The 14,767-nt window shown below is 38.5% G+C and overlaps 2 protein-coding genes across 4 annotated transcripts; one reads left to right on the forward strand and one right to left on the reverse strand.

Annotated features, from left to right (window-relative positions):
* The first annotated feature begins 278 nt into the window (after nucleotides 1-278).
* thap4 (THAP domain containing 4) lies at nucleotides 279-3,065 on the forward strand. The gene is made up of 5 exons (XM_052087467.1): nucleotides 279-405; nucleotides 1,295-1,448; nucleotides 1,539-1,648; nucleotides 2,097-2,200; nucleotides 2,276-3,065. Exons 1-5 carry the CDS (start codon nucleotides 381-383, stop codon nucleotides 2,390-2,392), a joined length of 510 nt encoding a protein of 169 aa, XP_051943427.1. The 5' UTR covers nucleotides 279-380; the 3' UTR covers nucleotides 2,393-3,065.
* Nucleotides 3,066-3,198: 133 nt separating this feature from the next.
* LOC127616040 (bcl-2-related ovarian killer protein-like) lies at nucleotides 3,199-12,368 on the reverse strand. 3 transcript variants are annotated; one of them, XM_052087462.1, is made up of 6 exons: nucleotides 11,979-12,303; nucleotides 10,649-10,911; nucleotides 9,601-9,729; nucleotides 4,757-4,920; nucleotides 3,677-3,774; nucleotides 3,199-3,492 (listed from the first exon to the last, which is right to left on the reverse strand). In XM_052087462.1, exons 2-6 carry the CDS (start codon nucleotides 10,869-10,871, stop codon nucleotides 3,468-3,470), a joined length of 639 nt encoding a protein of 212 aa, XP_051943422.1. In that variant the 5' UTR covers nucleotides 10,872-10,911; nucleotides 11,979-12,303; the 3' UTR covers nucleotides 3,199-3,467. The 3 variants fall into 3 exon arrangements, with proteins under 3 accessions (XP_051943422.1, XP_051943421.1, XP_051943420.1); XM_052087461.1 differs by having other exon boundaries at nucleotides 3,199-3,774; nucleotides 12,250-12,368; XM_052087460.1 differs by having other exon boundaries at nucleotides 3,199-3,774; nucleotides 11,979-12,302.
* Between the last annotated feature and the right edge of the window lie 2,399 nt (nucleotides 12,369-14,767).

A 14,767-nucleotide genomic window follows, 5' to 3' on the forward strand; every position in this document is an offset into this window, starting at 1 on the left:
ATTTTCATAGAAAGACCAAATGTCTATTTTCACCCCAAACACATCAGAAGCACTGACATACATACATTTCCAACTATAATTATTATTTGTTCCATTAAATTGTATTGCTTGTTCTCTTCGTTTTGTTGCAATTCTCTTGGCTGCAAATTTGTAGTATATTTTGTGATTCAATAAGTTTTCAGGCTCTTTGTGTTGCTACGTCAATTTAACTTTCCCTTAAAAAAGATCAATGGAAAACTATACAGTCCAAACTACAATTCCCACAATGCCCTGGCGTACTTATTAAATGCTGGCGAGGACAGCAGGATAGACGCTGTCGAAGTTGTTGTTTGCAATCTCTAGCTTTAGCCATTCTTAACCGACTTTCATGTATTAAAATAATGGCTTGTCCTGCACATCAACCAGGTAGGACATTTAACTCTTTATTCTAAATGCAATATGAAATAAAATGCAGTCGCGTGGTCACAATTTGACTGTGCAGTGGTTCCTGATTTATTAAGCATTGTGCAGGTGATTAAAGGGTATCAAACGGTTGAAATGTGACTTTACAATCATTTTTTAGTCGTTAAATTACAACCAGTGTTGGCGCTGAGGAAGAAATCAGCTCTATAGAATATCCCAGCAGTCCAAGTATCGTCCCCCATGACGCAAATTTAGTTTGTCTAACACACATGACAGATACGAGAGCTTTGTAAACAATGTGTTCAGCGTCATTCAGCCATGTTTTCAAGGGGGCGGGCGGGAGGACTTGCAAATTACACCGTGAAATTAGAAGAGTCACCTCGTTTGTTAGGTCAGCGTAACCTGTGCACAATTCTTCTTCGCCAAGATGGAATGCTGGTGGTTGTTCGGGCGCTGCCATCTGCTGGAGAAGAGGAGCTTTACATTTAGTCGCTGGAGAGCGAGCTCTTATTTACTTTTAATTCACAAATTAACTGCTCATTTTTGTAGACGGAGAGGGAATCCCTGATCATTTTACTAGATGTTTTATTTACTTTTTTACTTCTATTAGTAATGCGAATAAAAGGCTTTTTTTTGCCTTTTGGAGGGCGTGTGGGGCGAGGGTTGGGTAGTCCAAGAAATACTTCACCGACTTGTTTGTTGACAGAAAACTAAAATCAAACATTTGTTGCAAGGCAGTCCAGTATGTGACCCAAAAGAATTGACTTCTGACAAATACACTTGAAATATAAAATTTAAAAATGATTGAGCGCCCACTCCTAAAAATGGATTTTATCTATAACAATCAAATTTCCCTTACGGGTTTTTGTTTTGTTGCATTGGTTATATTTAGCTGAGATGAACCCCGCCATCCTGCCTCTGGACTGGCTTCTGGGAACTTGGCAGTCTGACGAACCGGGGGAGGGCTGCTTTCCCACCATCAAACCATTCCGCTACTTCGAGACGCTTCAGTTCAGCCACGTCGGGCAACCCGTCGTCAACTTCTCGTCGGTTCTCTAACGCCAGGTCAATTATGAGGTGAAACCACTCAACCGCTGACTTAGTTCTCTGGTTTCTCGTCCTCTTGTGGTTTTTAGGTTCAATGCCTTCCACGCTGACTCTAAGAAGCCTCTGCACCGAGAGTGTGGCTTCATCCGGATGCAGCCTGGAACCAATAAAGTGGCTTTTATTGTGGCGCAGAACTCAGGTGTGCTGCATTTGTTATTATGTGACCAGAATGCGCTTCTTGGCCACTAGAGGGCGATATAATAGTTGAAAAAGTACACCAAGATTTGATGGCGTAGTTTGACGGCCGCCTACAGAAAAACGAAAGAATGCCTGGGTCGCTTTGAAATTATTTAATTTATTAAAACGCATTAAAATTAATCAAGCAAGCGATTAATACTTTTTAATGTTTTTCTAGAAATGTTTAAAAAAACTGCTACACAACAGCCATCTAAAGGTGAAAGAGTTTGGCATTTAAGATTTGGGGGGTAATGTTCATAAATTGGACGTTGACAGACAGCAGGAAGTGGAAGAAATTATCTTTACTTTTAAAATGAAATTATCTTTATCCACCACAGTGTCTTGAAGAGAAATTGCTTTATTTTAGACAATACACATTTTTTTGGAAATGGGAAATGGGTTCTGGGTAGGTCTGGTGGAGATTGAGGAGGGCGAGCTTACAGGCCAGCAGTTGAACCTGCGCAGTCATGCCATCGCCAGAATCTCCTTCGCCAAGGAACCTCACGTCAAGGAGGTACTAAATCGGTCCATCGCATTCTCATAGTTTCCTCTTTTGCATTGTTCAAACGGTGGTCTTTATTTCTAACAGATTTCACGAGTGTTTCAGCTCCACGCGGATGGGAAACTGGAGCAGAGGGTTTCCATGGCAACAGACACCCAGCCACTGATGGAACACTTGCGCATCACTTACATCCGCTCGTCTTGAAGCAGAATGATTCAGAGGAAGTCCTGCTCAGATTTTTTTTTTTACGGTATGTGGTTTGTGTTCCATCTTTTGGGGAAACTGTCAGAGTAAAAGTAGCACTGTTGAATGTCCAGTATATGGTACATTTTATGACTACTGGCAGGTGTTTTTATATTTCTCTGTACCAGCAAATTCAGGTTTGTAAACCACTGTAATAACTGGAAGATGCCCGTTGATGGTGCTGTTGTATCGCTTTGGATTTGAGTTCAGCACAGCTTTTGAGTTGATGAAGATGAGGGGGTGAATCTGGGCTTGTCACATCAATGATAAAGGAGAGGAATGCAAACATGTGATAAGTTGGACAATTTTCGGCACGTTTTACGCAAACTAAGTGAGTGTGTATGCATGGTGTTAACAGTAAGTGTCATTGCCGGTAGTGGGTCTCAAGTTTGAGGAAATATGATGCGGTTTGTGGAGTCAAAGGCGAACGCCGTTTGAAAAAAAGCCATTGACATTCAACTTGAGCCATGCTGTGAGTCAACGTTTCACACAGTGAGTTACTTAGCTTTGTATCTGTAAATAATTTTGCTATCAAAAGCCATTTGTCAGTCTTGATTTTGTTGATTTAGCATCAGTGAAGACATAATCCTCAAGGTTTGCTTTTGTCTGAACAAATAAATAAGCAATCGTTGCATGACTTTGTCATTTATTGCAGAATAACAAATACATTCTCGCATATAAATTAATATTATTTAAAGAGCCAAAATATAAAAAATAAACACCAAGCATGTCACACAATCAAGAATCATAGATTCTTCTGCACCCGGTTATACTTTATACTGCAATGGCTTTAATTGTTATGAAAATAAAATCATAAATAATCTATGTACATGTTTAAAAGTCAAGGAAAACACCATGAACGCGTGTGCCTGTGTGAAGTCCTCCGAAAATAAGCAACCCAGCGTTGGTAGTGAACGTGAAATTCAAACTTTTGATCAAAAAGGACCCAAACTGTTTGCATTGACCGAAGCGGGGAGTTGTAATATTGCAGTTGACCCCCCGCCTCCCATCCCATCTCACCTGCACCATCTTGCGACTAGACTCTGGATAAAGCCCAATCCCTGGTGACAAAAGAGAACCACGCTGAGCAAACATTCGTCCATGGCCACCCAGCAGCAGTCCGAGCTCAGCCCAGCAGGCTCGACACAAGAATTATAACGGGTCCCCGAGAGTGTCTTTTTGTGTCGTACGGTAGGATCAAGAATTCCGGCAGGTGGTCACCCTTCCTTCATGATGTAAACGTACATGGACGTGAGGAAGTATCGCAGGGAATCCAGGGCGGTGGACAGCCAGCGGTGTTTGGGGAAGAGGTCCTTTTTCACCACGCAGTTGGTCAGTTCCAGCTGCATGAGGAATCAGAGAGAAACTTTAGGGAAAGTTCAATTTTGTATTTCAGATTTGATCATTCTAAATGCAAGAACCCAAAATGGGAGGGTCCCATCTTCATAAAAATGCTACAACGCCAATACTACTTCACCAGCATGATTCATACCTTACAGCTAGGATCCATATGATCATCCTACCCATATAATCTCAACGAATAACCATAGAAGTCTAAGTACCGGTACACACCAACTTCCGACTGTCAATGGCTCATTAAAGCAATTCTGAAGCTGATATTTAACACTCCATCACTTCAGTTGTACTGCCACAATTCTATTTAAAACTCAAATGCCTCAAACGTAACAGGCTACATTTAGGAGAAATGTACAGTTGGACATGCATTGTTAGTAAGTTATTTCTCGAAAAATTGTGATAGTTGAGTGAAACTTGCGCCATTCGCAAGAACAATATTTGATTGAAGTCAAACACATTTGCCTCACAACTGCGAGAAACACTACGACTGCATTCTGAAATATTCCCACTTGGAATCGGCGTGTACTCAAACGCAAGTACTTTTACTTTGTCTGGAAAAAAAAGGGGATGTCTGGGCATGTCACAATCAGAGTGTGTCACCGTTTTCTTATTAAATGCACGGATGATTGCTGCTATTCATACCAGCACAACAATTATTTTGTTACATTTCGTTTGCCTTTCAATATTTGGATCAAGTGCAATTATGGTTCGCATAAAACGTCATTTAAAGTACATTTGTCTTACATATGGAGTATAAGAAAAAATGTACTTTAATTCATCAACACATTTCATGTTAGTTCAAGGCAAATGTACACTTAAAAAAAGCCATTTATTGTTCTAATATGAGATGTCGTCATTGTATTTTGGTTGATTATCAACCTCTGCAATATGAGTGGATTATCAAAATATCACTAATATTTGGAGAAATAAACTCGTAAGAGTGCGGAAGTCAAAAGGCGGGCGACTCACCCATCCTCCGCGTCTCTTGAGCCACTGCGCCAGATACTTGCGGACGAACTGGCCCAAACTGTCCACGATGACGTGAACCGTGCTGGCATGTCCTTGCTTCACGCAGTCCACAGCCAAGGCGCCGGCCACCGCGTACATGGATACCACTTTGCCCCACGTGATCCCTGCAGCGCCAAAAACACACTTTAGTGTTACTTCCGTCTCACAATCTGCGTTTAGAACTACATCATAATGTACTTCATACAAATTGCAATGACAACGCAAAAATTAAACAGGGTGGCGATTGTTTTTTGGGGTTTTTTTTGCTTCAGTTCGCTGGAGAGTGCGCTGCTCCTTCTGGTGTGCACGCGTATGCCGCCAGACGACAGACATACAGTATGGCTACACATGGAAACACGCACCCAGTTGCTTAAATATCACTTGTATTCTTTGGTGTTCGACTCAGCATGATTTGTCCTTGATTTTACTGCTTGGTGCTTTCCACCACCTTTATTACCGATTCGTCTTACTGTTTATTGTGTATGTTAAATCGCTCCATGTACAGCACTTTGTATGCAGCAATGGCTGTTCGAAAGTGCTCTATAAATACTGTTGACTTGACTTGACTTGACTTGCTTAAAGGGATATAACACTGCAGCCCCTTCTATTGCAGTTTGTTAGCATGAAGCTAAGCGGGGAACTTTGTGTTTATTTAAAATGCAGAACATAAGTATAAATGTATATACAAGAATAAGATAAATCAATAAATGAAAAAAATGCCTTTGAGTATTGTTATAAAATTTGTGCTGCTCCACAGTTTGTTCAAATATCTGTGGCTTAAAGCACTGTCGCGTAGATGCTATTTGTTAGCCTGTCTATGGTGTTTTGCATTATTTGTTAGCATTATGCTAAATGGACGAAGATAACGCAAGCCTGTGCAGAAGTGTGTACTAGATAAAAACATATCGAAATAACGCAATTAACTCGAATGTTAAGAATTGAACAATTTGTGATTCATGCAGGCATAACACACTTTACGTAAGAGTCAGTAACCTGTAGTAAAATACATATTTTATTTTCATAGATTCTAATTCGCGTGATCATTTTTATAGGTGTATTTTGTTTTCCCTCCTGGCAACTGGATATTAAATTGTAATAGTGTACCTAATAAAGTGTCCAATGACCGTCTCGTTCGCCACATAGTTAAATCCAAGCGCGTTTGTTTGAGGTTTAAACACACACACACACACACACACATTTAATTATCTACATTGGACTTTGTTCTGTTAATCATACTATACAACGTGGCCACACATTGATGCTGATAAGAGCTCGCTCTTAAACTGTCATGAGCAAAACACGTCATTGAAAAAAAATGGAGTTGATTACAATATTTACCCAAAGAAAGTGAACACAGTCGCGCTGAAAATCATTTCTACATGCAGGCTGCTTCTTGTTAGGAGCCACAGAGACAACAGGACGTAATCACATTAACCTCTACAGAGCGCGCTTGCATCATGAGCTTGTGACGCTGACCCACAACGGCGCCCTGAGGCCTGAGCCCAAGGCGAGCTTAAACGAGATAAGCGTCCACAGAAAGTGTCAAGGGCTCACAGAAGACGGCCGAGAATAGAGAGGAGATTGTCGGGGATAAAGCCAACCGGGCGGAAAGGAGATAGCCACGGGGCAACGGCCGCAGGCAGGAAACATTTGGAATATGATGTACTTCCGTATTCAAGTTCAAGTCGACGTTATTGTCAAATGTGCTCTATGTGCAACGTACAGCACAGATGAAATTTCTTTCCTCTCAACCACAGGAGAGAGAGTAGCCGCTGCGGGTGCCCGCGCCGCCATCAGCAGAAGAGTTGACATAAAATGACAAAATAATACAACACAACACACAAGACAGAGACAGTTGTGCAATCTTAACCACGTTTTCTGCATTCACTTTGTTGTTTGAAGCAGTTATAGATGAAATTCACAAGAGTCATGGAATATTTGGTGCATTGGTTTTTGTCTCAAATAAATGAACTACTGTGTATCTCTTTGTACCTATTTATCTCAATATTATGTACAATCCCCCCATCACTCATTTTCCAATGCCTTATTGCAAGATAAAATGAAAGAATAATTAATTGTTATATTTTTTCATTAGCAGCATATTTGACCTTTTTTTTTAAACCTCATCTCCAAATGACCCTCGGCCTTGACCTGTACCGTCTAGAGCACTGGTGTCAAACTCAAGGCCCCAGGGGCCAGATCTGGCCCACCACATCATTTTATGTGGCCCGCGAAAACAAATCAAGCATGTCAACTTCTACCACGATTACTAAAATCTGGACCAAAAGTTCAACTTCTCATACGTAATAAATATGAGCGATATTGTAAACATTTCTTATTACCAAACCCCTCATTACAGTAGCTTAAACAATCGGGGAATAAACCGTTATTCTTGACTTCTTTAAATGCTTTCACTGTCATAACGGCCCTCCATGGAAAACGGTCACTTCAATGTGGCCTGCGGCAAAAATTTTTAGTTTGACACCCCTAGTCTACTGCTTGTGGTCCCAGTAACTCAAGTAGCTCATACGCTTGCAGCGAGTGAAACAAATCGATCTACACCGGAGAACACTCTCATCCTTCTGTGGAGCTCAAACCTGTGACAAGCAAGACAAAATTGATTAAAACGTACCTAGAACAAATCAAGCATATGTGCGTTTCTATTTTTTTTCCTTTTTCTATTTTTATCCACAGCTCAAAGGCTCCCAGAAGTTCACAAGTTTGTTTGAGGAATGCCATCCCTCCCAAAATGTGCACATCCCCTGTGCTCACCTCCCAAAAAGGCAAAAGCAGCGAAGATGTATTTGAAAACTTTCCTGGCAAGCGGACAAGGTCAACACCCACAGGGAGCCGGCGTACTTTGACTGGATCACGAAATCAAATATGGAAAGATTGAGCGCGGTTTTATTACTTGGACAATGACTGAATGTTTTAAAATGATGATTCGGTGTGACAAAAATGCAATGCCAAAATCAAGTACAAAATGTTTTTATGCTGAATCGGAGGATTTTTGTGCACTGAAAAGAAAAAGGAATGTACAACTGGATTGAAGTTATTAAAAAAAACAAAAACAAATAAAATGCGAAAAATATACATTTGTATTCTCACAATAATGAAAATTCAAAATTGTAATCTTGAAAGTGTCGGGTTGTTTAATTTGGGTGGTTTGCTATGAATTTTCATTTTAAAATTGTATATTTTTTGAGAATAAGAAGCATAACTATTTTCTTGAAAACATACATCTTCATCCACGGGAAAAATACATAAATATATAAATATAAATCTGTATTCATTGTCATAATATTACAACTTCCTTCTTAAAAATACGAAATAATAATCTCATACAATTTTATTCTCAAAAATACATGACTTTTATGACTTAAAAAAAATCTAGATAAATGTCAAACACATTTTACATATAAACATATCTGGCTTTATTCTTCTCATATTACAGCTTCATTCTTGAAAATATACATTTAAAAAAGAAAAAAAATCTTACTTTCTTCTTGTAATATTACAATATTGGTGTTGAAAATGTAAATGGCTATTATCGTCTAAACAAAATGTACAACTTTATAATATGCAACTTTATTCTTTCAATGTATTGTTTTAATTTTATAACAGATCTAAAGAAAAAAGCCTTTACTTCAGAATACAGGAATTATTCTCATTAGATTCCAACTGGTCTCATCGCGAGATTGATTTTTGTTTCCCCGCCATTTGACTTTCAACACGCCTTCTCTAGCATATTGCATTTCATGCAAATTTCCCTCCAAAAATCCCCACAATTTTGCATGTATTGATCTCATATGTGTTTTGTTCACCACGCAGACATAGATTAGGTGACGTGGATTCCACTTGAATGGGTGCGGCCTTTACAAAAAGTGCATTTTTGAGGCCAGTGCTAGAAGGTATTCAATGCGTCCGCAACATGGGTTGGGCTTGACGCGTCAAGACAAGACGTGCGCTCTCACACCTACATGCATGCATCAATTTCTCTAACCATTGGCTGCGTTCAGAAGAATTTTGTCAAGTACTTTTTTTTAACTTTCTTTATTTATTTAATTGTTTTTGCCAATTTGTTTGTTTATTTGTTTGTTTATTTATTTATGGATCAACCCAATGTTTATTATGTAACTACACTGTATATTTTGGAGATTTTTTTATTCCATTAGTTTTTATTTTATTAAGTCAAGTCAACAGTATTTATAGAGCACTTTCAAACAGCCATCGCTGCATACAAAGTGCTGTACATGGAGCGATTTAACATATACAATAAACAGTAAGACGAATCAGTAATAAGTAATAAGTAATAAGGCGGTAGAAAGCACCAAGCAGTAAAATCAAGAGCAAATCTAAGTCATGCTGAGTCAAACGCCAAAGAATACAAGGCTATAAAAAGAATCACAAGCAAGGTGGTAATCATTTCCAGATTAAAGTCATAACATTATGAGAAATTAGTGTTGTTGTTTTTTTTAAATAGATATTTTTGTGGTAAAAAGTTACACATTTTCCAGATTTAAGTCATAAAGAAATTTTTTTTTGCAAGAAAAAAAATATTATTTTTGTAAAAAGTCATTTCTTTTCAAGATTCAAGTCGTAATGCAACAAGAATTAAAGTAGCATAATTTTGTGTACATTTTCAAGAAAAAAATGGGCATTTTCAAGACTGAAGTCATAATATGAAAATGAAATTAATTTTTTGGGGGGGCATAGAAAAAAGTGTATACTTTCAAGATGACATCATAATATGACAGGAACAAAAGTTGCCATCCACAGGTGTTGACAAGGACGCACTGGTGTACCTGTGGAGAAGATCTCGGTGGCGACGGCGATGAAGGCGTCAGAAACCATGGTCTCCATGGCAACAGAAATGTTGAGTTGGCGGGCCACGTTCCTATACAGGCTGGGAAGGATGCGCTCCAGCTCGTCACCTAGGTAACGTGCACAAAACATCAGCTCGCTGCAAAAATTTTAAACTTAAATTGCATTCGTGCCACCAATGTTGCATGCTTGCCAAGAAATAATTGGACAAACATTTTAAATTGTTCATAAAAATGTTACATTTGAGAAAGAAGGCATAATATTACAAGAAAATGTATATGCCAGTGAAAATTTTTACTGTATCGGCCTGACCAAAAAAGTGGTACTGGACATTCATCATCACGAGAAGAAAAAAAAAGGAGGATACACTCTTGCATAGTTGTGATTCGGCAACTGTTGCTTCACGGATTTGCTGATTATTTTTCTCACTATTTTTCAATATTTTTTATTGTTTGTTTTTGTAAGGAGGAGACAATTCCTGTTATTCATTGAAAACACATATTGGCGGCTTGGCCCCAGAAACCACTGTTTGCCAGGCTATTTGCAAAGCTACACCGGCAGGGATTCCTGGGGAAGACCCAAGGCACACTGGAGAGACTATGTCTCCCGGATGGCCTGGGAACCCCTTTAATATCCCCCGAGACGATCTGGAAGAAGTGGCTGGGGAGAGGGAAGTCTGGCCTTTCCTGCTAAAGCTTTTGCTCCCGTGACCCAACTCCGGGTAAGCAGTAGAAAATTGATGGATGGATAAACGTCTGAATGTTATAAAAGATGAAAAGTTGCAGATTTGCAAGTTGAAAGTCTGAATATGATGGGAATGCACTCATCAATTTTCAAGGAAGCACATTTTCTTTATTCCGTTTCACGGGATTCCGACTCCTCGACTTGAAGCATTGGGGAAATACCGTTTGAGGAACTAAATTGTAAAACTCTCTATCGTTCCATCTGAGATAAGCTCTTGCATGTGTCACAGTGGCCTTTTTGCAACATTTGCAAGCGAGAGAACCACAGGGCGTGGCAAGGACTTACCGAGGCAGAGGAGTACAAAGGAGACCTCAGACAGGGCGGTGCCGCAAGGTGACAAGTTGAGCTCACTTTTGGACCACGTCAGCCCGTTCTGGTTGAGTCGGGACAGGATGAAGTCCCGGCATAAGGCCTTGGCCTGGGTTACCAGTTGCTTGTCACTCAAGGATCGGTCGAACACCTCCAGGACCTCGGCGGCGAATGCCGTCGACTTGCGAAGAACTTCCATCACCTCCTTCCGGCGACTCTGAGAACCGATGTCAAATCAGCTGTCACAGGAAGAAGAATGAAAAATGTACTTTTAAAAGGAAGTCATCAGTAAATTAACCAAATGACTTTTTTCAAGCAAGTAATTAGTAAAGTAACTCTGTTCCTTTTTCAAGTTAACTGTGGAAACACTGTTGAGGACACTCATCACTTTGTTTTGAATCATGTTGGAAAACCTCCCGCAAACATCACACTGCACTCTTTATTTTTAGTGGAAGACTATGACCAGCAAATTACATAAGAAAAGGCTGGAGGCGCTAATATCGCACAAGCAAAGGCAAGAGAATACTATTGCTGCTGCTACGTCTTGCATTATGCAACCACATGAAAACACAACACAAGACAGTCAGCTGGATTGGTTGGGAACATTTCTTTATACATACAAAATAAAAATGCATAAGACCTTATTTAAATATATTTTTGAAATACTGCATAGCAAATGCTAAATTGAAAAGGCATTTAAAATATAAAAATAATTTTAAAGGCAAAATATACATTTAAAATGAAATTTATCTAAAATTCATTCATAAGTAAGATAAAATTATTTAAAAAGATGCATGGTTTAAAAATATATTAAAAATGCATATGAAATATAATTAAATTAAAAGCAAAGTCCCTTCATTTAATAATATAAAATAAAAAAATAAAATCCTAATTTTAAGCAATGTAGATTGTAGATACAAAGTAGTAAAAAGTATAAACATTTACGAAAATATATATTTTTATTGAGAAATTATATTAAAAAAACAACTGCACAAATATAAATAATTACAATTAATAGTTAGAAAAATACAATATCTTTGAAATGGAACTACAGAAAAATCAATTGAATCGTCCATCGATCCATCCGATTAAAACATCTGGGAAGAAAGTCCTGATAAAAAAAAATATGAATAGATTTTCTTCCCAATAAAATAAGAGAATCAATACATACCTAACCACACATGGACCCAGACACACAAGCACACGCATAAAACAAGATGTCACATCCTTAAGTATATTAAGAGGCTTGATGCATTTGCAGGAAGCCAGACGAGCTGCACGCTTTTAGCTTTTCACAAAGTCTTACCGTGCACATAACTTGTCCTCGTCCAAGTCCACTCAAATCGGATTTTGGCCCCCCCAAATTGTCCTAATTTGCGAAAGTGGAAGTGGGGAAAACCCTTAATAAACAACCACGGCGCCACAACAAGAGCGGTGTTATTCCTCCTATTGTTGCTGCCACTGTTTTGCTGCTCTTTTGTCGCACGTTCCTCATGGAAGCGAAAGCGCTTCCGGCTCGAAATAAGAAGAAAAGGAGAAAGAAGAAGGGGACGTCTCAAATTGACGTCGTTCACTACCTGTTGTTCCACCTGGGTGCGCTCCATTCACTGACTGGAAACGGCCGGAGGACCGGTCGGGCGGCCCGCCCCACAAAACAACACACCCTCTCCAAACTCATGAGAAATATTATCAAAAGCCGGCTTTTGAGATTTCATTTTATTTTGTTTTTTTCCACGATAATAATACACAACTAATAGCCATTTTAAATTTTCGGATGGAATCTACGTTTGTTGTACTTTAGATTTTGGTTTATGTAACCACTCGCTGCCGGCGGATCTTCCAAATATGGTGCGAACGACGTTTTTAAATCCTCCTTGGTCAAGTGTCTAAATTTAGCGAAGCGGTGAATCTGTACGTAAACAGCTACGCCAACGCAGTCGTGAAGTAATGAGTCATGATATTTGTTCGAGGAACACTTCCAGGTTATGAATATGAAACAAGCAAATGAAAGAGGGGGAGTATAGTACTGATGTTCCCCTTCGTAATCTCGAAACGTCGTATGTTAAATTGTCGTAAATTCGGGACGTCATAACGTCATAACAAACTTGGGTTTTCAAAATCAGTATTAAGGTTTCGAATTAGTTTTTTTTAACAGCGTTTGAATTTCAAACTCAGATCAGATTTCAAATTAGGAGTTTCAAAACAGCATTAAGGTTCCAAATACAATTACCGGTAGGTTTGAAAATAAGGATTTGCAGCTCCTGTTAAGGTTTCAAATGAGGGTTTCAAGACTGTGTTACCATTGCATTTTGGAGTTTCAAACTCGGGTAAGGGTTTTGAAGAAGAGTAAATGTTTCAAACTAAGGTGGGGCCGAGGGGATTAAACACTTTCTGGCTTCAATCAAGTTTTCGAGTTTAAATTAGAATCGGATTGGGTTTCAAGTTTTAAAACAGAATTAGGGTGTCAATTTATGGTTTGCCATAAACAGGATTGCTATAATTAGGGGTTTAGGTTAAGGTTTCAAATTAAGCTTTTCAGGCAGTTTATGGTTTCAAAGATTGAGTTATGGCAGGGGTAGGGAACTCTGGATCCTTTAAAGAGGGTTCAAAGTGCAATACAATACAATACAATACATGCTGATTTATATAGCGCTTTCAGAACAGCGGTAGCTGTAACAAAGCGCTTAATAAAACAGTTAACATAAAGTAAAACAATAAACACAACACATAACATAAAACACGAACAGTCATGCAGTTCTGGCCACTTTTCCATCACATGCTTTGTCGTTTGAAGCAGTTTTAGATGAAAGAGGAGAGAATCAAAGTTTCCTTTAACCAGTGGATCAGAGATGTCATGCTCAAAATGTGCACACGTCAGCTAGGGTTTCAAGACAGACAAATTTCGGTTTTCAAATTGGGATTTCAAATCAAGGTTGGAACCCCTAATTAGTGTTTGAGTGCAGAATTAATAGTGATAATAAGATTGACATGTTCATGTGTCTCTATTAGGAATCAAAAGAACATGAATGCTTCTGACTGTGAGCTTGCATTTTTTTTTTTTTGCTTGGAAAAAGAGTGTTGCTTTTTTTAGTTTGTCCACTTAGTGTCAGTGTTTCTCCTTAGGTTAGTCTGTCAACAATACAATCAGTACTGTACTCAGTACAGTGTACCGTATAAACAACATTCGGTGAGGGTTCATGCCAATAACCTGAATGCAGTACTATTCTGTCCTACTTGTCCGTGTCCAAGACGTGAACAGATAGACAGAGAGCGAACTACGAAAAAAAACCCAAGGATGCACAATGTTGAGATGGAGCTTTAGTTTCTTTTCCTTAGGTTTTTCTTTCTTTTTGTAAAAAGACTATGCTTTCCAAGGCATATACTCAAGAAGAAAACAAGAAACGATGACAAAATCTAGCAATAAACCATGAGGTCTTCACTAAACGAGGTACTTCCGGTTTGTGTCGCCCAAATTAAAGTGCCGTAGAATCTAACCAAAAACGAAACATGACAATGTGCTTCCGGTTTGTTTTGCCAAAATTAAAGTCCCCTCGCATCTAACTACAAACGGAACATGACAAGTACCCTTGTATCATATTATGGTCTTTTATTTAAAGTTCGTATCATGTGAAATACCATTTAAAATTTCTGTTATTTTTGTAAGAGAAATAGTTCATTTGACTTGCAATCAGGCTGAATTTGTTTTTCAAAAACAACAAAAAACAGATTAACAGATGTAATTGAAATATTATCCTGAGGGATTGTCCTGTGTTGTTTTTGGGAAAACAGGCCCAAAGCCAACAATCATAAGTGTTAAACCTGTTCAATTTACAATAGCAATTCATCCTCCTAAAAATCACTTAAAATATTAAAACGATATGAATTTTTGTGTTCATAAATATTGTTTAAGATGTATGATTGTAAGCTGCAATTACTTTTTTAAAAATCAGATAACGACAGTAAAATCACTTTTAAACACCACACGATAATCGCTGACGGTACTTTTATAGAGACATCATTTAATTGGGCCTTTAATGACTTTGTTCAATTTGGTCCAATTATTAGTATGTGTGACCTAATTAATTTGCTATTGTT

The sequence above is a fragment of the Hippocampus zosterae genome, chromosome 15 (assembly GCF_025434085.1).
Source record: "Hippocampus zosterae strain Florida chromosome 15, ASM2543408v3, whole genome shotgun sequence".
Taxonomy (NCBI): Eukaryota; Metazoa; Chordata; class Actinopteri; order Syngnathiformes; family Syngnathidae; genus Hippocampus; species Hippocampus zosterae.